This window comes from Hesperophylax consimilis, chromosome 1 (genome assembly GCF_061612785.1).
Source record: "Hesperophylax consimilis isolate HC1 chromosome 1, BYU_Hcon_1.0, whole genome shotgun sequence".
NCBI classification, from domain to species: domain Eukaryota; kingdom Metazoa; phylum Arthropoda; class Insecta; order Trichoptera; family Limnephilidae; genus Hesperophylax; species Hesperophylax consimilis.
The window spans coordinates 13642206-13668656 of NC_142836.1; the positions used below are offsets into that span (position 1 = coordinate 13642206).

General features: G+C 33.3%; 1 protein-coding gene across 8 annotated transcripts in view; it reads left to right on the forward strand.

Moving 5' to 3' along the window:
- The window catches only part of LOC149426300 (dual 3',5'-cyclic-AMP and -GMP phosphodiesterase 11-like), a 488751-nt gene that overhangs the window by 364587 nt on the left and 97713 nt on the right, over positions 1–26451 (forward strand). For all 8 annotated transcript variants that reach the window (XM_089649566.1, XM_089649917.1, XM_089649971.1 and 5 more), the window contains one exon: positions 4179–4333. In XM_089649566.1, coding sequence (XP_089505692.1) covers positions 4179–4333 — 155 coding nt within the window. The remainder of the gene's footprint in view (positions 1–4178; positions 4334–26451) is intronic.

The following is a 26451-nucleotide window of genomic DNA, read 5'->3' on the forward strand; positions in this document are numbered from 1 at the left end:
TTCCCAGCAGCACCTTCAAACATACTATTCTCTGTTTGTCCTGTACGCGTTCCTATACCATTCCTCCGATTTTGCTGAAAATTTCAGAGTTTCTTATTATTAATTCCAATTGTCTTTAGAGAGTGATTTGAATTGTAGAAGAAGTCGGGGACGCTCGAGGTAAACTTAACGCATTATCTCTGCATTGGAATGAGATACGGAGTCGAATTGAAGTGTACATAATGTAGTTTTTTAATAGTGATAATGTGGATTTCATGATACTATATGAAGTGAATGGTAGAAAAATTCGGGGATGCCAGAGGAAGACATTATTTGTTGTAAAATGAGACGTAAGTGATGAACGAAAAAGAGGTGTAAGGAGAATGTATGACTTGGAAGCGAGTGGTTAAAGAGGTCAAAGACGCCCAAGGAAAACATGGCACGATCAAGCAAAAAAATACTTTAATTACTATACAGTAATATTATATCCACCTTAAAAATGCAACCAGTTGTCGAGTAGGTACTCTAGAATTCACGACCCCGAAACTTAACCCCAAAGCATTTATAAATCCCCGAGCAACGCGGGTTCACGCCAGATAGTAATCTATACATGCGGGTTTGCTGTTTAAAAATAGTATTATTTTAAATATTGAAGACAATATTAGTGATTTCTAAACGAAAATCTGAAACAGAAAAATCAGAAAAGGAAACGGTTGTACACCCTTGTCTTTCCGGGACAGTGCTCTACCGACTGAGCTAATGGGACCCTATTCCCCTCGGTCACTTTTAACTGTATCATACTTCGAATAAGAACCACTAACATCTATCTTATTATTTTTATTTTTAATGTGCGACATCTGTTGACTTTTCTGCAAGTCTAGAATGAATATTTATTTTTCGGAATAACTTTATTGAGTAAAACCTCAAATTGTAATATTTAAATATTGAAGACAATATTAGTGATTTCTAAACGAAAATCTGAAACAGAAAAATCAGAAAAGGAAACGGTCACATCTGGGACTCGAACCCAGTGTTAGTGGTTCTTATTCGAAGTATGATACAGTTAAAAGTGACCGAGGGGAATAGGGTCCCATTAGCTCAGTCGGTAGAGCACTGTCCCGGAAAGACAAGGGTCCTGGGTTCGAGTCCCAGATGTGACCGTTTCCTTTTCTGATTTTTCTGTTTCAGATTTTCGTTTAGAAATCACTAATATTGTCTTCAATATTTAAATATTACAATTTGAGGTTTTACTCAATAAAGTTATTCCGAAAAATAAGTATTATTCTATATACTTTTTAATATTTGTTTACACCACAATAATTTGAATTAATTGAACCAAATAAAACTGGAGCTTTTTTAAGAGGCAATTTGTAAATCTATATAAAAAAATGTAAATGTTCGTTTGTTCAAAATCCTATATTTCCGAATATTCTTCACCGATTGCTTTGAAATTTCGACACAACGCAACGTTGCATTCGAATACACATGTGTTTTTATATAGCCATCTGTTGGACGTAAAAGCAACACGCGCTATTGTTTATCCATCTGCACAGGCAGACTGAGCCATAGCAAAGCGTGGCGGGGTACAGCTAGTTCACAATAATATAATATTATACATATGTATCGCAGATTGAGTAAGAAGAGTTCGTAATAAGATTTCTTCCTCAAAATTATTCAGAATAGCAAAAATTGCTGGTATTTACCTAAAACCTTTTCTCAACCCCTCAGAAATTGTCTAGTGAAATGACTACAGAGTAATTTAAGTGGACCCGCAAGCGGGGCTTGATGAAATCGCAACTTTCTTTTACCGGGATTTGATTCAACAAGTTTGGCAACAACTGTCGCAGTAGTTTTACCAAACAATATGTTGGTTTGATTGAATATGATTATAAAACTTATCCAATCACTTAGTTCGCAGCGGGGAAAAACGCCTCGAAATCAGTTACCAAAAAATGTATTTGGGTTCTTACACCTCTTTAACTCTACGGTCGCAAGTTTCGGAAAGTTTTCTGCTGTAGGGTAGGAAAAACTCAACCTCTATAAGGGATTGGTGAATTTTAAATTATGTCTGTTACATATTACTCACTATAATGTTTATTTTTACTTAGCGCTGTGTTCATTAAAACTAGTGTTTTAAGAAACCCTTTGAATTTGTGTTAATATATTTTTAAATTATGTCGTAGTTCCAAAATGGAAAACGTGAAAATGAAAACACATTTTTTATATGCTGGGCGTAGTAGAGTGCTGTTGTAACTGTCCGTTTCCAGTTTCGATTTTTTTATCCATATTATTATTCTAGCAAGCAATCTTTAACTAAATGGCAAACTTTTTTTTGACCTTTTCAATATTATGAGGCAGGCCTGAAGAGAGTTTTAAAAGAGAATATTCATTGAGATAGTGACGTTTCTTTGGAAAATTGTATAATTCCTATTTGAAATTTAAAAAAAAAACTGTTACGTAAAATAAACAGTTCATAGTTATTAAGTAGGTAGGTATTTAAGTACCTACTGAGCGGTCTTGTGATTTGAGAGGAAATTTTCACTTTTTTGAACGCGAGGCCTACTGTTCACAGAACTACTAGTGATTAATTAGTTCATTCGTATAATATAATAAATATTTACACATTGTCATAATTTTGAGTGGTCTTTAGTCAAAAGTGAGATGAGAATATAATAATATACTTACTATTAAATAGTGTTTATTGTTGTAACTCGAACATATATTATTTTTTATTTTATTTTTACTTATAATTTTGATCCCTCAAAACACTGAAGTGCTATTATAACAATGAACCGTTTTATTTAATTTCTACTATATATGTACTAGTGCAGTAAAAAATTTCGTGATTAAATGGAAAAACAAAATACTTACAGTGTTGGGTCCGAAAAAAGATTTATTAAAAATCTTTGATATAAGAAGCTCTCTAAGTTATTGGTAAGAAAGGGTATTGCTTGCAAGTTTCTATGTAAACAGATACAAGTCATTACAATTAGTTATAATATACAATGTGTTAAGGGACGTGCTTGACTTACTCCAGTGATTCCTGAAATTATCTGGAATAAAAATTGTGAATGAAATTATAGAATTCGGTGACATTGTTTTTTTTTTAATCTATAGGTATTGGACAGTTAGAATCGGGTCACATGTTTTTCGGTTACTAGGCTGAGTGACCAGGGACGATGTGTGAAGGAAAAAAAAAGTTAAAAAAAAAAAAAACTAATTTTAAATGTCACCGGTGTCCACACTATCATTTACATTTTTCTACTACAAATAATGTCGGGAATCACTGGTCAAAGTAAGTCGAGTACGTCCCTTAACACCCTATATATATCGAATCCCCGAACAGAAGCAAGTTAGCCGTTAGTTCCTGTTTTCCGTCCATCCTATATTTGTCCGCTGCAACAGCTCGGGAGCGATCTGTTCTGAATATTTCCTATTCCGGTAGCTTGCGGGGGAAATCGAATTTGTGCCGCAACTGTTACGAAGTTATACAGTTTCTGTATTCAGTGAACTAAGCTCTGTTAGGACTTAGATTCGGTTTGAATACCACTTAGATACTTACTATCGCTAGGGACCTTTGAATTCTCTAAGCAATATACTGCACAGCTTTTCAATCCTTTGAAAAGTGCATTAATGCATCTCAAATGTTCGATTGAATGCGCTGCAATGTTTCATTTCATTCAACTGCTACGACCATGTTATGCTCAGTGAATTATGAACTTCAGCGTGAAAAATATTAGTTACTGTTAATATTTTAGTAAGCAATTCAAATTTGTACATTTCCCCTTAGAATCCAACAAAGGATACATTTTTAATGTTGGGGTGTCTCTCGGCGGTGCACTGGTGTCGAAGGGATTAATAAAGCTAGTACCTGCTTTACATTTCGTTGAAATACCGAATTAATAAACACAGAATTTTCACCTGATCCAAATATTGCAAAAATTCGTTAAAATGAGACAATCTTTTAAACGAACTGCTTTTCCTACAGTTTTTTTTCAGATTTTCAGACAAACTCAACGGTGAAGCGCACTTACGATTAGTACTGGATAAACGGTTATATACCTACCATCAGTACCGTCTTCGAACTCTTTACAGCACGCCTCCGCCACTTGGGGCCTTGTTGGGAAAGCTTATTATTTTGGTCCAAATTAATCCAAGCACTTTTTTATTATATTGTTTATTGTGTTTTAATTCTGTAGGTGAAAGACATCTGCAACGAGTTGGACGTCCGATCCCTGTGCCACAAGATCTTGCAAAACGTCTCCATCCTACTCAACGCCGATCGAGGATCCTTGTTCCTCGTGCAAGGAGAAAAGGGAGGAGGCTGCAGCCCCGCCATGACGCCTAGACCTAGGTTCGTTCATCTTCTATAATGTTTTGTGCTCCGGTAACTAAATACAATGTCTAAATTTCCTCAACGTTTTTCAGGAAAACTTATTTGCCATGCTATAATGATTTCTGTTGCCTATCGGTAAAACTAATACCTACCTACTCACATATTTAAATATGTTATTCATTATCTTAAAGTTATGTTTTCTAAATGCTCATTACTCAACATCACGGTTTACAAAAGGGCAATTGAAATATAGTTTACTCTTTTGTTACAGTAAACCCACACGCATTGTTGCCTTCCCTTCAGGAGAAGTCCAGTTACCTTCTTACATTGCTCGCTACTGTTGTTTTAAATTATTTTGTAAGTTAATCACCAATTTGCCGTTAATTGCGAGAAATAGAACACAGAATAAACATAAACCCAGACAGAGAGAAATTTAATGTATTAAGAAAAGTTCCCTACCTGTTTTACACCACTGAACGAGCTCTAGAATGCAACAAATTGAGTGAATATTTCAGGTATACCTCGGCGTAATCTTTTCTCCCGGGAGTTAGCCGAAACAAATGACCGAACAATTTTTCTCTTCAGCGCGATGCACAGTGGCCAATTTTGATGATTTGGCGCGACATCGCTCTCGGCGTTCGACTATTTGGCACCATTGATGTTTTTTTAAGTATTAATAAGAAATACCACTTATTTTTTGTTAATTATTTTTAGTTGAAATGTTGATAATAATTTTAATGCTTTTATAAAAAGTAGCGTGTAACTTGGGCGCTAAGTTTGTATTTTATGAAAATTAAGTACAATAATTTCTTAAAAATGCAATTACTGGAGTGGCTGGCTTATGTTGGTGGTGATTTTTTTTCCGTGAACAAAAAAGACACAGCAATAATATCCTATTAAAATTAGCGTGAAGACTAGTGAAGATTTTTATTCCTACTCCATTAAAGGAAAAAAATGGAAAAAAAGCTGAACTTTGAACCAAGGCAACAGTTATAATTTATGAATTTTTTTTTTCAGTTACTTAAATAAAGCACGTATCTTAAAGAATATCTCAAGTGAATTTTAAAAGTACTTTTTTGTATAATAAGTTCACAAACAACCCGATTTCGAACGCCTTTAAACTCGCCTAGATACAGCAGCATAGTTGCGCGCCCGAATATCAGTGTACCCATGTTCTGCGACTAATTACATAATAATTGAGTTTCAGATGTTAATTAAAATTGACAGTGAATAATTTCGAATAACTTAAATTTTATTCTAACGGTACGAAGAACTAAATATTACATACAGTTGATCTTTCTTTGACATATCGGAGTCAAATATAGGATTCTGAAAAAAAAATGACCAAAATTAAGTACAATCATTTCTTAAAAATGCAATTACTGGAGCGGCTGGCTAAAATTGGTAGTGATTTTTTTTGTCCGTGTAAAAAAAAGATACAGCAATAATATCCTATTAAAGTTAGCGTAAAGACTCGTAAAGATTTTTATTTCTACTCCATTAAAGGCAAAACTTTAGTAAAAAAAAATTGGAAAAAAGGTAAACTTTGAACCAAGGCAACAGTTATAATTTATGAAAAAAATATTTTTTTTCAGTTATTTAAATAAAGCACGTATCTTAAAAAATATTTCAAGAAATTTTTTAAATACTTTTTTGTAAAACAAGTACACAAACAACCTGATTTCGCACGCCTTCTAACTCGCCTAGATACAGCAGCATAGTTGCGCGCCCGAATATCAGTGTACCCCTGTTCTGCGACTAATTACATAATAATTGAGTTTCATATGTTAATTTAAATTGACAGTGAATAATTGGGAATAACTTAAATTTTATTCTAACGGTACGAAGAACTAAATATTACATACAGTTGATCTTTCTTTGACATATCGGAGTCAAATATAGGATTCTGAAAAAAAATTGACGAAAATTAAGTACAATCATTTCTAAAAAATGAAATTACTGGAGTGGCTGGCTAAAAGTGGTAGTGATTTTTTTTGTCCGTGTACAAAAAAATACAGCAATAATATCCTATTAAAATTAGCGTGAAGACTCGTAAAGATTTTTATTCCTACTCCATTAAAGGCAAAACTTTGGTGAAAAAAAATTGGAAAAAGGGTAAACTTTGAACCAAGGCAACAGTTATAATTTATGAAAAAAATATATTTTTCAGTTATTTAAATAAAGCACGTATCTTAAAGAATATCTCAAGAATTTTTTTTATATACTTTTTTGTAAAACAAGTACACAAACAACCTGATTTCGCACGCCTTCTAACTCGCCTAGATACAGCAGCATAGTTGCGCGCCCGAATATCATCAGTGTATCCCTGTTCTGCGACTAATTACATAATAATTGAGTTCCAAATATTAATTTAAATTGACAGTGAATAATTGAGAATAACTTTAATTTTATTCTAACGGCACGAAGAACTAAATATTACATACAGTTGATCTTTCTTTGACATATCGGAGTCAAATATAGGATTCTGAAAAAAATTGACGAAAATTAAGTACAATCATTTCTTAAAAATGCAATTACTGGAGTGGCTGGCTAAAGTTGGTGGTGATTTTTTTTGTCCGTGTACAAAAAAGACACAGCAATAATATCCTATTAAAATTAGCGTGAAGACTTGTGAAGATTTTTATTCCTACTCCATTAAAGGCAAAACTTTGGTAAAAAAAATTGGAAAAAGGGTAAACTTTGAACCAAGGCAACAGTTATAATTTATGAAAAAAATATATTTTTCAGTTATTTAAATAAAGCACGTATCTTAAAAAATATCTCAAGAATTTTTTTTATATACTTTTTTGTAAAACAAGTACACAAACAACCTGATTTCGCACGCCTTCTAACTCGCCTAGATACAGCAGCATAGTTGCGCGCCCGAATATCATCAGTGTATCCCTGTTCTGCGACTAATTACATAATAATTAAGTTCCAAATATTAATTTAAATTGACAGTGAATAATTGAGAATAACTTTAATTTTATTCTAACGGCACGAAGAACTAAATATTACATACAGTTGATCTTTCTTTGACATATCGGAGTCAAATATAGGATTCTGAAAAAAATTGACGAAAATTAAGTACAATCATTTCTTAAAAATGCAATTACTGGAGTGGCTGGCTAAAGTTGGTGGTGATTTTTTTTGTCCGTGTACAAAAAAAACACAGCAATAATATCCTATTAAAATTAGCGTGAAGACTTGTGAAGATTTTTATTCCTACTCCATTAAAGGCAAAACTTTGGTAAAAAAAATTGGAAAAAGGGTAAACTTTGAACCAAGGCAACAGTTATAATTTATGAAAAAAATATATTTTTCAGTTATTTAAATAAAGCACGTATCTTAAAGAATATCTCAAGAATTTTTTTTATATACTTTTTTGTAAAACAAGTACACAAACAACCTGATTTCGCACGCCTTCTAACTCGCCTAGATACAGCAGCATAGTTGCGCGCCCGAATATCATCAGTGTATCCCTGTTCTGCGACTAATTACATAATAATTGAGTTCCAAATATTAATTTAAATTGACAGTGAATAATTGAGAATAACTTTAATTTTATTCTAACGGCACGAAGAACTAAATATTACATACAGTTGATCTTTCTTTGACATATCGGAGTCAAATATAGGATTCTGAAAAAAATTGACGAAAATTAAGTACAATCATTTCTTAAAAATGCAATTACTGGAGTGGCTGGCTAAAGTTGGTGGTGATTTTTTTTGTCCGTGTACAAAAAAGACACAGCAATAATATCCTATTAAAATTAGCGTGAAGACTTGTGAAGATTTTTATTCCTACTCCATTAAAGGCAAAACTTTGGTAAAAAAAATTGGAAAAAAAGGTAAACTTTGAACCTAAGCAACAGTTATAATTTATGAAAAAAATATTTTTTTCAGTTATCTAAATAAAGCACGTATCTTAAAGAATATGTCAAGTAATTTTTAAAAATACTTTTTTTGTGAAACAAGTACACAAACAACCTGATTCCGCACGCCTTCAAACTCGCCTAGATACAGCAGCATAGTTGCGCGCTCGAACATCTCAGTTCTGTGCGTAATTACCGAGTAAGTAAGCTTCGAATGTTATTTTCAATGGTTTTTTTAATGTCAATGATTAACTGAGAACACATTGGTAAAAAAAAAATTCATTTCGGGAACATGCCGATCTGGGGTCAATGTCGCGCCAGCGCTCAAATTTAAGCCACTGTGCGATGTGGCCATCGCTCTTGGTTGGTTTTTGCTAATGTTCATTTATTCTACGCGTTTCTTTACTGTGAGATACTACCTTAGGAATTTACTTATACATAACTTAATGCTTTTAATTACGTATTTCTGAGACTTAAACTTATTATCCTCGCTTTGCAAGATGTGGGTGTTGAAATAAAAGAAACCTCGTCTGCTTCCGTATATTTTATAAAAGCGAGTATCAATTTTAATTATTTCTATGTTTTTAAAAGTAATTATTTTACTAGAAGACTCGTGAAAAATCAGGGAATATTTTGATCGTAGTATTTATGAAGCTGGAAAATATGATAATAAGGCTTTGTCTGAGAGACAAAATTTAAAATTGCAATACAGAATCACCCTTAGAAATTGCTGGGCGAAAACAATTAATCGAATAGAAGGTGAGAAATAGGAGAGTACTGCCAAATAGTGAATTTCCGAGGGTGCTCCTGAAAGAGTTCTTCGGAAAATTTCTCACAGAGAGGAAGACGACTCTAAAACGAGTGGCATAGACCAATTAGGGGAAAGAAGCTTTCACATCTCTACTGGAGGATTCTAAACTAAAATTCACAATGAGTAAAAATTTAAAAAAAGCATTCCAAATGAAGATATTATAATTAAATAACTGTCGTATTATAGGTAGGTTCCAACTTTATCGGGTGTCTAAACGGTCAGTTCCAATTTTGAAAATGACTCAAATTCAAAGTAAATCTCTAATAAAGTTTTAATATTGACCTAAAAACAGATATAATACCTAGTGGGGTCCATAATACAAAAATAAATAATTTAGAACTCTTTTTTAAATTATTCAATAAAAAAATTTAAAAGAGTTCATTGAACCGGAGTTACCGACATACAAACGGATTTATAACCAAAATTAGTATTTTTGATAATTTCTGTATTTTAACGTGTGACTAATTTTGAATGACTCGGGGGAAATTCAGTAATTTTTAAAGTAAAAAATGAAGATAACATGTATTATATATTATTATAAGAAGTAAATTTGAGTGATAAAGTAGAATGACATATTTACATTAGTGTATATATTGAAGAGGTATGCTATTATTATAGCCTTCTAGTAATTACATTCCGTGCAATTGAACACGTGTACTATTTCTGCGAAAGTATTACCAACTCCATGCAATCTAGGTCACGGCCTCCGTGGTCGAGGGGTAAGGCTCTTGAGCAATCCGGAGATTGCGGGTTCGAATCCCGGCGGGCGCAAGTAAATTTTATCTGATTGATGTGTGTTATTACAATTTGTCATTTAAAAATTAAAAAAATGCAGTGTGTGGCAAGCCTACGCACGACGGAAGTGAAACTTTTAGTATTATTCTCTCTCTCTTTTCATTTCATTATTCTTGTGCCACGAATGTTTTTCTCACTTCTATCTCGTCACTACTCATTTTTGACACTAAAACTCTGTTCCAAATCGAATAAACCACAATCAATTACGTATTTCACTCGTATTACACTCACCGCGCAGTACACGAAGCAAGCAGCTGATGCCTGGCGTGGCGTCGTTGGCTAGAGAGAGAGGAAAAGAGAGAAGAGAGAGAGAATGTTCGTCAGTGGCTCCCTCACCTCAGTAAGCGACTACGGTGAGAGAGCGACAGTGAACGGTGAGCGGTGGTGGGGGTCCCGTACCCCCACCACCAAATGATCACTGTTTTTCGTGACGGTCATGAGTCGGTTTTACTCCGGTCCTTGAAAATGCATGCCGCGCGTAAAGAAGTTTCACTTCAGTATAAGTTATTTATTTGCAGCACATTTCAGAGTGAAAGTTACTCTCGGTATCACTCTGGTGTAGATCATCATTCAGAATTTTAACATTGCTTGAAATGTTTTTAGCCGTGTTTAGTGACTAGACCGAAATAGCCAGGAACTTCCCCAACTTCCTCTTCCCCATCTCCTTTCCTCCCTAATACATACTGCCTCACAACATACCCCGATTGAGGATGACGTAGTCTTACTGGCTCTAGGCGGTTAGGAGCAGTTGGGACTCTAGTGCGGTATTCACTTATATCTACTATCATAATTTCCTTATGGTAATGTTACAATTAAATTCTGGATCGAATAGACCTGGTTTGTCTGTCTTTATACCACTGTATTTATATCATTAACAATTCAGATCAATAAATTAATAAAATAAAGTCTGAAACAAGTTTATGAAGGGCGTTAGAATAAAAATCATCGTATAGTATAATCGTTGTTCACTTTTATTGAAACTTTGCGAAATAATTTATTGTTATAAAGCTGTAAACAAATATCATCCCATTTATCAAGCCTTATCTAAAATTGACTCCCCTCCATTTTACATTTCATATCTTCTCAAGTGAATTCTGAATTCGACTACAATAAACAAGATTAATATATAAATTCACTTTACCTCTCTCCTTTATTTGAAATGATCGCCCACAACACCAGCCAGATATATATGAAAAAAATTATTAAACTGTAAAAACATTAATTAGTTGGAAATCGCACCAAATGATTGCTGACTCGGAAGATTTTTTCATTAATATCTTGTGTGTGAGGAAGCTTTACCCACCAACTATACTTCCAGTTATCAGATAGCGACACTTTTTCACCCTTTCGAGCAATTGCCATAGTAAATCGATGTTTTATCGCGTTTAAAAAAACCTCTCCCATGCTTCTGATAAAAAGCGACATTCCCTGGCGTCATCTTCTTGATGTCTTTTCTAGATTAAAGTGACCAGTTGTCACTTGTCAGTTCGGTAAAATGCTGGCCCTTAGCAGGCGGTGGTTGATTTCCTAAACAATAAAAAAATATTGGCTTTAGGTCAACTTTACAATATAAATCATCAACCACCGCAATTTATTCATAAACCACCGCAAGACCCCTTGAATGATTAATGTGTTTTCGTAACATTGTTTTTTTTTCCTTTTTGTATTTGTTTACTTACAGAAATTTAGGTGCGATAATATATCCGTTATCTACAAAACTATAGATTATCAATTCGTATAAATTGATAGGTGAATGCATGCTTTATTGACTAATCACCATCATAGACATAAGTGGGAGAATTGTATTTATTTTACCGGTATTTCAATGAATGATACTCCGAAGAATTAGCCTAATTGCTCCCTTCTGTACAGGTTCACAACACCAAATACACGCCCAACATTTATAAACGGCGGACATTTTCATCATTAGAACAAGAGGCAATGCATTATATTTCTTATGCCCGTTCACGTAGTACTTTTATTACAAAGAACCTCCCTTCTAGTTTCCCCAAATATCTCATAAGGCTTCTTGTGTAGAGTTAATAAATAAAAATCGTATGTAAACTAAAGTTGTAATAAAGGCACCTCCCAACTACCTTCATATTACGGATCATTTATTTCATATAACTTTACACCGTCGCATAGGTTATTACGGGTTCTTTTAAAAATCTTTCATTACACTTTTTCGTCAGTAAATATAGTTCCGAGAAACTTGGGAATTGAAGGCTTTGAGGAAAAATTCTCTTCAATTTTTTTTCAAAACTTGATATTATAACTTACTTTGGTATGTTGCTTACCATCTTTCTACCTGCGTGAAAACCTACAAATAATGAAAGAGCTGCAAAGACATTAGAGAATAAATAAAAAAAATTGTGTGGAACAGCACAAAAGTATTGCATCACTAATTGGGGTATGTTGTGAGGCTGAAGGTAATGAAGATGGGAAGGAGATGGAGTCGAGGAAGGTGGAGAAGTATCTGGCTATTCGGATGTGATCACCAAACACCGCCAAAGCAATTTCAAGAAACGTTTCATTTCTGAATGGTGGTCTTACACCAGGACGATACTGAAAGTATCTTCCACTCTGTGCCTCAAATATTTGAAGGAGTAAATTGTTAAATAACACAAATTGATCATACAAAATTGACTTGCGCACGCCGGGATTTAAACTCGCGACCTCTTGTTTGCTAGTCGAGAGCCTTACCCCTTGACCACAGAGGCCGTCGCAATAATAGTTTATAACAATAAAATACATCAAAAGCATTTGCACTTAGGTGCCTTCACAATACAGTCAAACAAAGCAAAGTTTCTCAATGATATTGTCGAGAGGAGTCGAGTCTACGGTCTCTAGTAACAAGAACTATTTTTAATCAAGCTTTCTAAGTAAATGTCTTAAAATACTGTTGACCCATCCTTCACGGGTTCATGTTTTACTTGATCGTTTCTTTTTTAACATTTTCCTTTTCGGGCTGAAGCAAGTGGAAGATTCCACGGTGTCATTAGTCGGCCGTGGGAGGGAGGGGTGGGCATGGCATGGTGGGAATGGGAGTACGGAGTAGATAGGGATGCTGCACACTCTGACATCTGGCATATGTTCTACAACAATGCAATAAATTGAATTCAATTCATCTCTCTTCTCAATACAAAGTAATGTTTTTTTTTACTGCAATACGTTCTTCACTTAGTAAAAGCCATTTATAATTATCTATTTAAAAAAAATCACGTCTCGTGTACGAAATTTGCGAACTGGTGAATTCATTTACGTATTTTAACGAGTTGAAGCCTCATTTTGCTAATGATTATCTCTAAAACATTAATACTAAATTCATCTCATTCAAAGTGTTTATATACGAACGTGTACGTGGACTAGGTGTCTTCATGGTATATATTAAGGATAGATTGCCAAAATAAATAGTTCACGTGTTTCTCCCGGCCGGCTGCACAAATATGTTTTGTAAATCCGTAATATTGTTTTGTTTCTACTCGAGAACGTATATTTTTGCTATTGTTATTTTTTTTATTCGTTATTATTTGATTGTGAGAATTTGATAGGTACCGTAAATTACTAAAATAATGTATGCATTATATTTTTGCGTTGATTCATTTTATTCCCAAAGTTAGGAAATCACGAATCACAATTAGAATCAGAAGTCACAATTATATGCATTTTATATAAATGTCACAAAAATTATATTAAAAAAAAACACAAATATAACTATCTACACCTAACGTTTTTTTTAAATTCTGATTCTCTATGTTGGTGTCTACGAAATGGTCAATTCTGATTTTCTTGAATCAATATATTTACCTGCTTTATGTGTAATAGAAAATGATAATTTTTTATATAGTGGTATGTAAAAGTGATATAACTAGGTAGGTACCAAAGGAGGCAGTATTATCTTATTTCAAGCATAAGTTATATACAATCAAACTGAATACTACTAATTTTTTGAAGATAATATGTAAAAAAACAACTGAATAAATCAATCATTTAAAAAAAAAAAAAATTAAAAAACTTTGTTTCTGATTCCCTAACAAAAGTTTTGTCTAATACTTTGCATTTTTTGTAAGCATCTACATATAACAGTTGGTATTATATATTTTTTTAATGTAAAGTTTTTTTTTGGTGGAAGTATGTAGGTACTTTGAAAATTAAACGAGCATTATTATTAATTATTGAAAATGATAATTTCATTGTGAAACAAATGTGTTGGTATTTCGCTTTGTTCAAACTATTTTTTCCAAATGTGTAGATAATTCGCAATTTTCGACTTCTTTTTAAAAATAAATGGCTCTTCACAAATGAATTAAATTTGGATGGCTTTTCACAAATGAATTAAATATAGATAGCCCTTGAGGTGTTTTTGCACAAAAACGGCGCTATAAAAGTCATCCAGGTATTATTATTATTATTTTCACCAATGAATTGAGTTCTCATATTCTTCATCGTGTCTAATAATTAATTGAATTTAAAGATTATCATAAAATGTCGACCACGACTGATTACTCACTTAAAACTCACACGAAAAAAAAAATTGTAGAAATTTGTATTTCTGAAAACGTTCCTCAATTATGGCTGGTTCAGTCGTATAACTCCTTTGAGAGTGTTAGTCTCATTATGCCGAGTTTTTCTTCGCACAGGCATTATTCTGCTTCCCGAGCAGACCTTCGTCTCATATAACACTTCCACAGCGGGAATTAATGTATAATCTGTGGGCGGTAGATTCAAATGCTGTTGCCAAGATGAAAATATACCATTTTAGCTTTAATGCATAATTTACTGCCTTATTTTTAATGCATAATTGACTCCCAGTAACATGTTTAAAAGTCTATACGCAGAACTATTAAAATTCCATACTTTTAAGACCGGCGGGCAAAATATAAGTGCTACTAGCTGAACATATGTATGCTGAAGCAGCAAAAACTCCTGGCGCGAGTGAAACCTTGGCGCCCCTCGTCAAAACTAGTAGGCGCCTAGGTAGGTGATCGCTGTAATCAATAGTATAGGGATGATTTGTATGTTTGTGTAACGACGTTTTTATGAAAAATAATCTCAAGGGCAATATGTTAGGACTGTTAGGTGAAAGGTATTATCAGCATCTTGGTGCCTTGACAATTCGGCGCCCAGAGTTGACTGCTCCAACCGTGCCCGCGTAGGGCCGGCTCTTGCTCAAGCACCAAAAACTCTGCGTTTAAAGAAAATATGTTTTATTAGCAAAAAATATTATGCTGAATCAACCCGTAAAAATCATTTTTTCTTTACTATAATTTATTTAATCTATTTTTAGTAATTGATTTATTTAGAGATATTTTTATGTTCGACTGAGGATTGAACCTTCCTCCCCAAGGACTGACTAAAATTAATGAACACCGCTGTCACTTAAGCTAAATCCTAATTGGATGGCACCGAGATTTATTTGGTATATTAACTGCTACAAATTTTTATAATGTCATCAAATTTCAGAGAAATCTCCGAACGTTAAAATAATGCATTGTTATCGAGAACGAATCTACCGAGTTTCTACTAGATCGGATGTAATTCGATGTAATATCGGAGAGAGTTAATTTCCACTTCTTAGATACCATTTCATTCCTTCATTCATTAATTTATGTATTCAATCAAGAAAACAAAACCGAAATTCAAATACATGCATTTAAAAATTAAACCATAGGCGCGTTGTTTGTTCCACTTTTTATCACAAAAAGTTGAAACTCGGGCAAAGGTGAATAATAAAATTATTACCTACAAACGTCCTTAAACTTGGTCAAAGGTGAATAATCAAACTATTACCTACAAACGTCCTTAAACTTGGGCAAAGTTGAATAATAAAACTATTACCGACAAACGTCCTTAAACTTGGTCAAAGGTGAATAATCAAACTATTACCTACAAACGTCCTTAAACTTGGGCAAAGGTGAATAATCAAACTATTACCTACAAACTTCCTTAAACTTGGTCAAAGGTGAATAATCAAACTATTACCTACAAACGTCCTAAAACTTGGGCAAAGGTGAATAATCAAACTATTACCTACAAACGTCCTTAAACTTGGGCAAAGGTGAATAATAAAACTATTACCTACAAACTTCCTTAAACTTGGGCAAAGGTGAATAATAAAACTATTACCTACAAACTTCCTTAAACTTGGGCAAAGGTGAATAATAAAACTATTACCTACAAACTTCCTTAAACTTGGGCAAAGGTGAATAATAAAACTATTACCTACAAACTTCCTTAAACTTGGGCAAAGGTGAATAATAAAACTATTACCTACAAACTTCCTTAAACTTGGGCAAAGGTGAATAATAAAACTATTACCTACAAATTTCCTTAAACTTGGGCAAAGGTGAATAATAAAACTATTACCTACAAATTTCCTTAAACTTGGGCAAAGGTGAATAATAAAACTATTACCGACTAAATTCTATTACTCGTGCAAAGGTGAATAGTAACACGTGAAACAGAACAAGACGCGGAAAATAAAAAGGTAACGGTTGCAACTGGGAACGAATCCAGGATCATTATGGGATCCAGGCGTTGTCCCGGTAAGACAGAGATCCTGGGTTCGATTCCCAGTCGAGAGTTGAGAGAGTTACCTTTTTTATTTTCTGTGTCTTGTTCTGTTTCTTATTTCGTTTATATGTTAGAGTATTATCTTCTTCTTCAATGATTAATATTACATTGATGGGTTTAACCTTCAAAATGTTATTGAAAAGAGTTATTACATTGAATTTGAATAGATAATTATTATCTTCGTAGGCAGGGCCGGCCCTATGGGGCGCAATTGGAGCAGTCCGCTCCGAGCACCGAATTATCAAGGCGCTGATAATACCTAACAGTCCTAACACATCGCCCTTGAGACTTTTTTTCACAGAAACAGCGCTCATAAAAATACAAATCATCAGGATATTATTGATAACAGTGATCACTAGGCGTCTATTAGTTTTGACAAGGGGCGTCAGAATTTTACTTGCGTCAAGCGCCGTTTGGCTCAGGGCCAGCCCTGTACGCAGGTGTTTGTGTACCTATATTATATTTAATGCTTTACTTCAATTGCTTTGATATTTTCTTGTTCTATCAAGTAGTTATTACCAGTGTAATGCATACACTACGTATCATGCACGTGGGTACTAAATATTATAATAATTATCTAGTAAATTTATGTTAATTCTCACATCAAAACATACATCACACATGAATGCATAGTATGAACAATGTTTACATACATGAAAGATTAATTGTAATTATAAATTTTACGTTACTCCATGCTATGACATATAATTGAGATTTATGCTCTAATCAGGGGTTTTCAAACTTTGTGCCACGAACAACTTTTTAGAGCAATAATCATCTGCAACCCACCTAAATTTAATGACTGACGATTTTGCTATTTTTGGTCATTGTTGGGAGCGCCGCAGGCGAAATTGTACACCGTCCTGACAAATAAATTTGCTACATGTATCGACTAAGTATATCATTTATAAATGGCTACATGCAATTCGATACATTATTAAATTGACTATTGAAATTATGACGGCTCATTTTTTTTTTATTTAAAGAAAACAAGACAAAAATATATATTACAGTAAATAATAAAATAAAATACAGAAAAAAAACAGAAAAGTTCCAATAAACTACTTTTCAGTAGTTTGTCGATGGCAACTTTTCACATAAAAAATATTAAAAAAATATAAAACTTATTTTACTTAATGACAACAGTGATAACAATAAAAAATAACAATTTGTTTTAAAAATATAAAAACATATACACAACAGTGATAGTATCTACCAATAGTTTGTATTAGAATCTAATACAAACTATTTCTTTCAGCGAGCCAATTTTTCAACATAATATTTGTTTTTACATTTGTACATTTTTTTTATTTCAGCAGGTAACATATTTAAGCAACTATGTATCATGTAGTCCAGTGTTCTTTGTCCATATTTGTTTAAATGCTTAGGTACAATTAGTCCTTCATTTAACGTAAAACGAGTATTTTAAGTGTGATCCAGTCTTTTTATGTATATAGGGCTATTCATATGCTGAAATATAATTTTATACCACAGAATTGATCTTACTGAGAAAATTTTAAGATTCTGATAAAGGTATGGAACATTATGCCTTTGTTCGTATAAACTTTTATGAGCTAATAATTTAACTAAGTAGTGAATTTTGAACTGATTGAACATGGTTTATATTTGTTTTACATGAAAGTCCCAAAGCTGTGATTCCATACCTTATAATAGATTCAGCTAGTGATAAATAAATTATTCTAAGTGTACGTATTGGAACATAGAATTTTAATTAATATAATCTATTAACAATAGATCTCAGACGTTCACAGTTTGTGAGTCCCATTTGAAAAAACAATCAATAATAATACCTAAATATACACACTCTGTGACCAGTTCAATATTTTCACATGTAGGTACATTTTGCAGGAATACCAACATGTAAGCAATTTGAAGTGTGTGTCTTTATTTCAGGTGTAATAATATTTGCCTTAGCATTGGGTGATCTAATATGTATCAATTCAGTTTTTTTGGCATTTATAATTAAACCAGAGTCGTGAGGTTTCAAAAGTTCAATGTAATCTTTTTGCAATAGTTCAATACATAATTGCAAATCACTGCGAGAAATCACCAATGCAGTATCGTCCGCATATACAAAGTGTTTTACATGTTTAAAAATGTACTTAGTAAAAGATACATAACTAATATATAAAATTGGGCCTAATATGGAACCTTGTAGAACGGCTGCTAATATTTTCCTTTGTTTACTTAAGGGGGGGCTAGGGTTAATTCGTACGAAAAAAGGCATTTTTTGTGAATTTTTGTGACAACACAGTTAAAATCTCTTTATTAAATCTAATAGTACAGTAAAGTATGACATTTTAAGAATTTTGTATAAAATTTTCACGGAGAAATATTAAAAAATACGGCAATGGCAGCAATTATTCGGACGCGTCTCAAAAAAAAGTAGAATGGCGGTGCCCCTCATAACTCGGTGCTGGGTCATCTGAAATCAAAAAATTAAAGTTCATTCGTTAGATAATAGTTTTTCCCAGGTAACGCTGGGAGGGTTTTTCGAAATTTTAATTTTTCACTTTTTTGGAACACTTTGAAAGGAAAAACGCTATTTTTAGTGAAAAAAATCGGCTAATTTGTTATTGTAAAATAATAATTATTAACAAATTTGAAAAAAACTCTCCAGCGTTACCTCGTAAATTATGTACAAAAATAGTTTTCAAAATTTCAAAAGGATCGGTGCAGTAGTTTTGAAGTTATGACGGGCACCGACTTTGAAAACGTGAGTTGTGGGAAAAACGCTTTAAAGTTTTGAACACTAAAAAATCTGGTATTAAACGTTTATAAGCAAATTTTATCGGCTTACCTCACACTGAATCATCAATGCCAGGTTCATAAAGGATGTTGCTATCATCCATGATGTCTAAAGCACCTTTTTGCTCCTGTCTACGACGAATCCTGCCTTCTTTAGTTTGTCTCTCAGCTTCCTGCTCTGCTCGGCTTATACGTATGGTCGGGTAGGGGTTAAAATCCGACAGGTATAAAAATACTCGTAACTTCGTCAATTTTGCTCCAATCAACTTGAAATTTGAACACAATATTCTTAACATATTAAGCATTTATTTTTAAAAAAATTAAAAAAATGCAAAAAAAATAATTTTAAAACCCTAGCCCCCCCTTAAGGTGTTCAAAAGTTTTATTTTCATGCATCGGTTGTTTTAGTAATTTTCAAAGAGTTTTAGAAGTTTCCCTCTTATTCCTATGATTTCTAATATTTTCAATTTTTTTTATGATTAATAGTGTCAAATGCCTTGGAATAATCTATAAATAAGACTAATACATGATTTTTACTATTTGTTTCATTATTTATTAGGCTGGCAAAACTCTGAATTAGCATTTCAGTGCCCTTTTTTTTCTGGAAGCCGTATTGATTTGTAGCAATAATAGAAAAAATCTTCTAAATATTTAATCAATTTCAGGTGAATGTATTTTTCAAGAATTTTTTCGAGCGATGGCAAATCGTTTTTATCTAATTTTCGACAGTTCATGATAAAAAGTTTCATTACAGTTAAACGTCTAAAGATTAATTTTACTAATTTTAAATTGGAAAAATTGAATTAAATTGGCTTCTGTGTAGAACACAAATATATAATTTTCCAAAACATCTACGACTAACAAATCGGGCGAACGCAATAATAACTCATTCGGGAACATATGGGAGCTTAAACAATGGTGAGATTCTATTTCTGTTGTTTTTACATAATACATGTATTTAATCAAATAAAGAAAAACCTGATGAGAATCCCGAATGCGAACTGAAATAGACGAAAGGATAATATTATCCCATACCCATATTCAGCGAACGCCCGGTCCGAGCAGTTGGTCGAGATCCGGACATTCAAATGCATCCAAATTATTTTTATTAACTCACAAATGTTCATTCGTGTTGAAAATCTTCCTTGCTGGGTTAAATAGTAATCTCTTAAAAGGTTTATTTAATTTTATTAATTTATTTGTGTAATACGGCACACGAGTTGCAACTGGCCAGAGGCACTGAAATTGTGACATCCCAATTAGTGGATGTAGATAAGAAAAGAAAGGGAAGAAGATTTTGGCAGATTTGTAAATACCTGTTTGTAAAAAAAGACAAACATTACCGGGTTGCGAATAACCTGACAATATTTGAAAAACTCCTACCACCATCATTTTATCCGGAAAATGTAGCTTATGCAATATATAATGATAGATTACTTGACTAACCAGAATATTTATCAACTCAGGCACTAACCAGTATATAAGCATAGCCAACTTTACACAGCCGAAATTTCAATAGAATTTTAATAGTTTTAAAAAATAATTTTTTATTATCAGAACGAGAAATTTCTATAAATTACAAAACAAATCCTTGATTATGAGAAATGTCATTAATTGCAAAAAAATTCTGTAATGTTATAATTACATGATACCTATGTCGATAATATTTTAAATTTCAAAAACTTCTTTGGAACAATTTAACGGTTTTTCATACGTTTATTATCAATTTTGTCGGAAGAGTTCTGAATTTTCTGCTTATGCCGATGCTTTCTTTCTAGGTTTTAATAGATATGTATGCATTTAAAATAATGGCTTTGTTCGAATACATAATGTACATCGCATCACTACAAAATACCTTAACATGAAGCAAAGCTCTTTCAATGTATTTACTTGTTGGGAATCGAATTCAAATACCATTATGATACCAAAATATTACTGCTATATTGTATTATGGTGAACTCGTATCCGAACAGAGTAGTACAACATTAAATAGTATATATTTTTAGCTTTATGAAGAGCGTAATAATATATACGACGGCATATCGTATTCTAAATGGCGTTAAATTGTTAATCAATATTGATACATAGTTTCGTTGGAATTTTCCTCGGCGTTAAGTAGTGTGAAACAAACTATTTAATATGCAATCTCAAAGTAAAGCAGTTCCCAATTTCACAAACCACCGGAGTGAAGGCTGATTGATGAGAAAACTACTAGGCATTAGGCTATGCTCCAAAAGACTTTCAATCTATCGACAGTTGACAAATGGCCTTGAAAATTACAACAAAACTACACCACACACAATATACGAACGTGAAAACTGTCTCTAAAAACCATTTCTGCCTAATTTTCCACTTTCTCTACGATCAAAGTTTCTCCACAACACTTTCCATTTACATAATATAATACGAATCATTATAATCTGTGGTATTATATAACGTGCAGAAAAACAGACAATGCAGTTTTGAAGGGCCGGTGCATCCCGTTTGGTGGGGGTAGGAACCTAGGTGGGGTCTCATTGTGTAGGGTCATGCTGTTTTCAGTCGTTACTATTGTTTGGTCCGGACAACACGGGGGCTTCGCCGTCCTCACGTTTCTTGAAAATGGACAGCACTGTTTCTTCATGCCATTCTTTTACTATTGCCAGTGTTGACTGCATAAGGCTTCTGGTTGTGTTTGAATCCCAACACCTTATTATGGTCGCAATTTCATCTTCATACCCTTTATACCCGTGAATATGGGCCTTTGTTGTTGAGCATTAGGTTCCACAGCAAGGGTTATAAAACCCCTCCCTATAGACACCACCTTCGTGTCACCAATACTCTGTTGTTCGCCTCACCCCTTGTCATCGTATCCAGCCTGAGAGCATGTTTTTCAGCAATCTTCTGGTCGTTTTATCGAGTCCGTGTCTTTCTGCTGCTTCATCGATTTAATAGTTGCGCAGTTGAATCCTCCCTCTATATCCAAGAAGAGTTCTACTGCCAGTTCCCCTTTCTCCAGTTTGTACACCAACCCATAGGCAAACTGCAACTTGTGGAGGGGCTTTTCTCTCGGTGCCCCGTCCCTTATGGGCCTATCCATTAGCCTCTCCATTGTCTTTAGCAGAAACGAGGTGAGACTAATTGGGCGGAATGCTCTTGGTTGGTCGATATATAGTCGATTCTCCCAGGCTTAGGCATGAACACTACCCTCGTTTTTCTCCATGACAGGGGAATGTATCCGAGGGCACATCATGCCCTCGGGATCTTCGTCACAAGAAGTAGGATTGTAACTAGGCCCCTTTTGTAGAAGTGCCGGAAAGATTCCATTTCCTGTGCTTTTGAGTGGATGGAACCCATTGATCGCCCATTTAACTCTAAGAGTTCGGGGACCAACTATTTTAGCCGGAGTGTCCTAGTTCTTACCTTCTCGTGTACCTCGGGCTGGTGGTGAACCGGTGTCACTTGCTTTTTTACTTTTCGTAACTTGGAAAGTCTTTTCCCAGTAGTTCCTCCAACTTCTCCCCCCAATTGTTGGTGAAGCCTCCCCCTGCTTTCCGGAACGGGTCTTTAGCTGCCCCTGGGTCTTTATCATGAATTTTCTGAATTATTGCTACCGGGGGATAGTTTCCATCTCCCCACAGTAGGTACTCCTCCCAGAAATGTTGTATAAATATGCAGTGTTTCGAATCAAAAATTTGTATTAGCTTTCTACCACTTGGATAAAAATATCTTATTTCATAAATGGAAAATGTATTGTAAGTAATGTGTATAATGTTCCCAATACAAACAATACAAGCTTACCTGAGACAGTGTTTGCGGTTATATCACAAAATACGTCATTGTTAAGTAAAATTTTCTAGTGATTGTGAAGGCCTCGCCTTGAGGCTTGTTTCTCTGTTTTCCCTTCATAAAACACGAAAGCTCATTTTATTACCTACATAAATTATGCACATAATATTACATAATTTTAGTTTCTATATTAAGCTTCACTTTGAACTTGGCGTAGAGCTTTTAGCTTGAGGAAGGATATCACGCGCCAACTTTGAAAGCTCTGCATCATGTTTGGAATTATAAATCAGGAATTATTTTTACAATTATTTTAGATATTTTTTACAATTTGAGAGTTTTGCTAATTTATAATGTAAAAGTCACTTATTCATTCTGCAATATGACCCAGTTAACTTGACTACTAGAGTTTTGTGTGTCAAATAAATTAAAATTACATTTTTTTATGTTATGACAGAAAAAAGACGAATAGTATCTTTTTCACCATGTAACGACTGAAGAACTTTCAGATTGATTTATGCTATACCCTTGCCTTCTTTTTATATTGATGCGCATAATATTACGTACTTTCCCCTTATGTGTTTTTCCCATTCCAGTTTAGACTCCGGGACTAGTGTTATAAGTAATAATACTAATTAAGCTTTTAAATATTAATATATTTAAAAATATATTATATTCTTAAACACTATTGTTTGTTCCATGTTTTTCAATTATTATTGGATTACCAAAAACATTATTAAAATATGTTGAAACTCGGCAAAGCCGAGTAATAACTGTAAGTGATTTATATAATACTCCAATGATTTCAATACAAGGATTGCATTGGCAGGAATCATTCACAACTTAAATAAATTAAAAAGAATAGAAGAAATCAAGCGTACGTGTCTAAATCAGCGATTCCCTAAAAATAAACTCGTATCAGGACCTTGAATTCGTGGGAAAATTTCCATTTAGTTTTGGAATTTCTCCAAACCTTAATGTGTGTGGCTGTACTTGCCTTTCTCAGGTTTAATAACCCCGTGGCACGATGCCCCTCGGGGACCTATCAGCCATCAGCCGAGGTTCCAACCCCAACCCGCCCCAGCCCATGTCCCCGCCCTCGGACTGTCGCAGACATCCACCAGGCACTTGTAATCTTATCAATTGTTCAGTATCTACTATCAAATTGACAAGCAACAAGTACCTCATTTTTCGTTATATCTAAAAGTAAGTTCCTAGATTTAAAGACTGAATAGGTTTAGGAATGAGAGCGTACCTGCTATTTTTTAAACGTTTTCGGGTTTAATGATCTGCCTAAACTTAGTCATTTTAATCAAGTTGTTGAAACTGCTAGTAGTACCACACAGGCGTCGCGGTTGTGGGTTCAATTCCTCTTCTCGATAAGTCCTTCATCATTGCATGAGCAACACTTTCCGCTTATATTTATGGTAGCGGAGGTTTTCACAAGTATTATCAAGTTATTCGTAGCCCAGGAACGCGTGTCTTTCCTTTAAGAAAGAAAAAATAAAAATAGCTTATTTTGGTTATGTACCTTCATCGTATTTATTCTTTAACTGTAATATTATGTTTGTATTTTATTAATATCGAAGTTCACTAACAATACGTCTCCCAAAAACCTTATTTTCTCTTGTCTTGTGTAACAGTGGTTCTTTAGTCATGTAAAATGTTTTGTACTTTTAATATCCCTTTTTGGCGTGAATAAATACATAAATAATAAATACGTACACATTACCAAGTAACAAGTATAAAAATAAGCTACTAGTTCACATATAACAAAACAAAATGATTGTGTGTATTTCGGCTTCTCAATAAAATACAAATAAATGGGATATTTCTGAACGAATCCGAAAACTAAAAACTATTTTTGAAATGTGATGATATAATATGCTTTCAAATTTATATTACAATGAACATATAACATGATTTTAATTCGAAGGATTTACGTCTAAACACTGAATTAAAATTACTGATAGTAAAAAATACATTTTATTAGACAAACGTATTACGTACATTATAGCCACCTCTCTTTCTTGTCGTTTCATATAAAAATAGTTAATAAAAAATTCGTAAAGTTTCATAATTTTTTTGAACTTATAATTTTATGAGTTGTACATCTTATTCTGTGGTTAACTTCTATACTTGTATATAAATCTTGGTGTTTTCTCTCGACACCGTAATTGTAGTTCATATGGCTAACTATGTCTGTAAGAGAGGCACAACGATACCATATGAGTTGTTCCAAAAAGCGAACAAATTGACTCTACGGGTAATAGCTGTTTGTTACCAAAACCGAACAAATTAGCCTGAGGAGTTCATTGATATTTATTTTATACGATACTAATATACCCGTAACTATTATGTCAAACTTTTTGAGTTATAAAGCAAGTAAATACCTCCCACCAAAGGACCACGCAGACAGCTTACATACATTTTCGCAAACAAACGAGCTTTGACGCAACTCTCAACCATCTTAAGTATAAACCAAAGAAGTTCTAAAATAATTGAGTAATGTTAAAATCCTTTGTTTTCGGAAATACCTATTTATAGAATTATATAGAGAACTAAATCGTGCTTTAATATTAAATTTTACAATACGTAATGTTAATGTTTTGTATCCAGTTTGACATTTGTGGTAGTGTTTACCCTTGCTGTATTTACTCAGAAGTATAATCTTTAAATTACATTTCTCGTTACAAACATTTTGTTACGGTAGTAAAATTTCACTCTGAAAATATGAAACACGTAAAATATAGGTAGGTATATCTTGTCTGGATGGAGACTATTTCAGGAGGCAAATCTTATTATCCAATCAATGTATGTATATCTGAGTATTGCTTAGCGCTGGGGAGCTGTAAGAATTCAGAATAATGTCTACAAATAAATGCACATTACGTTGTAAAAGGAATTTCAATAAAATAAGATTTAAATTTATAACTTGTAAAGCTCGTGAGTGAACATACTTATTTCGATTGTCCGTTCGTGGTTGTTTGTCCCATGAAATCTGGTTCAATTAACTCAAATAGTTTTTTTTAAAAATTTTATTTAAGTTTCATTTTAAAAATTGTAACTATCGTGTGAAAAATTCAGACAAGCGATGAAGTAGGTATGTAGCTACCTATAGTATATTTTAACAAAAAAATATATTACAATTGTCTTTTTTTAATTGTCTTCTTCAAAATTGGAACTATAATATCCCGTATCAAATATTATAATTTATGTAAAACTATGTTTTTTTAATTGGTTTTTGCTATTTATCCAGGCGTTTAACCTGGGGCATAGTAAAAAAAAAAGTTGTGGTATGTTTATTAAGAAAAAATTGGTTTATTACGAAATGTGATTACTACTATTTTTTATTATTTTTAAATAAATCCTGCAGAGTTACTGTGGTTGCTGTTCGACTGCATAGTCGTACTTATGAGAAATATTCCGATCCTGATCGAATTCCAAAATAATTTACATGAAATATTAAAAGAAATGGATTACTGAATTTCGGTAAAATATTTATCTATCTGCAGTTGTCAAAAATGACAATATTAGAATTAAAAATTC